Source organism: Montipora capricornis, chromosome 4 (genome assembly GCF_036669925.1).
Source record: "Montipora capricornis isolate CH-2021 chromosome 4, ASM3666992v2, whole genome shotgun sequence".
Taxonomy (NCBI): Eukaryota; Metazoa; Cnidaria; class Anthozoa; order Scleractinia; family Acroporidae; genus Montipora; species Montipora capricornis.
The window spans coordinates 46870637-46873136 of record NC_090886.1 but is presented as its reverse complement, the minus strand read 5'-3'; the positions used below and the strand labels follow the sequence as shown (position 1 = coordinate 46873136).

Sequence of the window (2500 nt, the reverse complement as noted above, 5' to 3'; positions counted from 1 at the left end):
TTTTTTTCTATTGAAATGCCTCGCAAGATTTATTCTGTTGCAGTGCGAAACACATGTCTCTTGTGCTAAAACACCAAAAAAAAAAAAAAGAAGAAATCGCGATGAAACAGCTGTCACTACGACATATCGGTAAAAGCTAGAATCGATCGGAGCGGCTGAGAAAATGGACGGTGTAGACGAATTTATTCAATCGAGCCATCTTTATTAAGTCCACAACAATGAAACAGGGCTATTTTAAATATATCTAGGAAATATCCAAGGGAATTCTGAATCTCGAGAGCAAAGGTCAAAACCAGCACGCAGTTCAAATTTGTAAACAAACAAGTTCCGTGGGACATAGTTCTTTTAACGAAGTTCCCTTCTGTAAAAATGAAAGCCAAGGTTCCTTTCGCAAGAACATTAGCGTGGGGGTACACATTCAGAATAAAAATAAAAATATTGAAGAGAAGGACACCGGCGACCCCGACCCCGCGCTTTGCTTTCGTTTAATACTTGTTCATTTACAGTGGTTACAATTGTTGTCTCAACCGAATACTAGTATTACCACTGAACATTCTTATTTCTCGAAGTGACGTGGATACCGTAAATATAACAGTCCACTTGTTTCGAATTTGCGCTACGGGCTCATTTTTAAGCTTTCCATTCCAAACGGGGTATTTTGTCGCTGTATGTCACGGAAAGTACCATCATCTCCAAAAATAAAATCAAACGTTACCCATCTTACTCTGAAGTTTCTCTTTCAAAGGTAATTGGCATTTTTTGAAGAAAACGTTGTAGAAGTAAATACATCCAAAGAACATGTCGCCAGCGACGAATTCGTTATCAAGATTTCTTACATTTAGCGATCTGGCTCGATTAAAAATGAACAGCGCATGATGGGGATATTAAAACACAAGAGAAAATTACTGGTGACAAAAAATGTGTATTATCTCATCACATCACACAGACCCTGAATAATGCCAGAGGTTCTACTCCTCCAAACACTACAGCCATGTAAAGGTGACAACATCATTTTACTACTGACGCATTTCGCGAGCGCTCTCGTTACTCGTACTTGAAAGTTGAGCTTTGAACGAATAACCTCGGGCACCCCACGGCACAGGTGGAGCGGCAAATTTGAATTTATCAGGGTCAAACAAACTTGTTGCTTGAGATCTGAAACACAACGGTGCTAGAATGTTGTTGGCTATTAGTGGAACCACAGTAACTCAAAATAGACACGAAAACTCACCTTTTCATCTTTGAACGCTTGACATACATCCTCTTCAAGGTTTCTCTTCTCTTTCAAAAAATTGAAAACCTAAATAGAACAGAAGGACAATTCAGTCTCTTAGATTGAGCCTCTCTTAGCCTGTGCAGCGAAACCAAAAACAAACCTACCTGGTCCAATTCCATCGCCATCCTGACTTTCAGTGAATGCTTTCTGTTGTCACGAAGCGACAAGTGGCAAGTGCGAGGTCGCAAGTGGCAAGTCGCAAGTAGCAAGTCGCAAGTCGCAAGTAGCAAATCGCAAATCGCAAGTCGCAAGTCGCAAGTCGCAAGTAGCAAGTCGCAAGTCGCAAGTAGCAAGTCGCAAGTCGCAAGTCGCAAGTCGCAAGTAGCAAGTCGCAAGTCGCAAGTCGCAAGTAGCAAATCGCAAGTCGCAAGTCGCAAGTAGCAAGTCGCAAGTCGCAAGTCGCAAGTCGCAAGTCGCAAGTAGCAAATCGCAAATCGCAAGTCGCAAGTCGCAAGTCGCAAGTCGCAAGTCGCAAGTAGCAAGTCGCAAGTAGCAAGTAGCAAATCGCAAATCGCAAGTCGCAAGTCGCAAGTCGCAAGTCGCAAATTAACAAGAAAAAAAAGAGGGGAATCGCATGTCCCTTTAAAGCCACCGTACTCTCGTCTCCAGAGCTCTTCTCTTATGTCATGCGTGTCGTCATGCGTAGGATGACTCGATATTCACGTGATGCACGCTGAACGTACCCAGAGTCCTCGGGCTTTTTGGTCAGCGGGTGAGCACCCTGGTACTAGGTACTTCATGTATAGTGTATTTTTAAATAATTAAACAAAATTTTAGTTTCTATATACCCTATATACCCATTATTTAAGGACGTTCCCGCGAAAATTGTTCAACATTGATTTTTTTCTGAAACTTTTACCACTGTAAGATGATGAGTTAGTTATGTCAGAAATGTAAAAAAAATGGGGGGTCACCGACTTCGTTTTGGAGAGAACATGCCCGGAAAAACACCCAAAATGTGACAAAATCGGGCTTCGTTAGCGAATAAGGCCAGTGTCTGTAAACCCAAATATATTGCAATTAAATCTTTGAAGTGAAATCTTCTCTGCCAAATATTGTTTAAGTGGACTTATTAAGTGAATTTAGTCAACTGGTGAGGTTCCCTAAAGATCAAGTTCGCATTTAGGGACCACAGTTTCACGCGCCTTGCAGCCGCAAGATGGCAGGATTTGATGTCCCGTGAGCAAAAAGGTTGAAATTTTTTTAACTTCCCACATTGATTTT

At 41.7% G+C, this 2500-nt stretch overlaps 1 protein-coding gene across 1 annotated transcript in view; it reads right to left on the bottom strand.

Annotated features, from left to right (window-relative positions):
• LOC138047170 (uncharacterized) overlaps nt 1-1554 on the bottom strand; it is an 8110-nt gene extending 6556 nt beyond the window's left edge. Inside the window, exons 1-2 of the mRNA XM_068893904.1 lie at nt 1381-1554; nt 1232-1300 (exon numbers count right to left, since the gene is read on the bottom strand). Coding sequence (XP_068750005.1) covers nt 1232-1300; nt 1381-1401 — 90 coding nt within the window. The 5' untranslated portion in view covers nt 1402-1554. The remainder of the gene's footprint in view (nt 1-1231; nt 1301-1380) is intronic.
• Between the last annotated feature and the right edge of the window lie 946 nt (nt 1555-2500).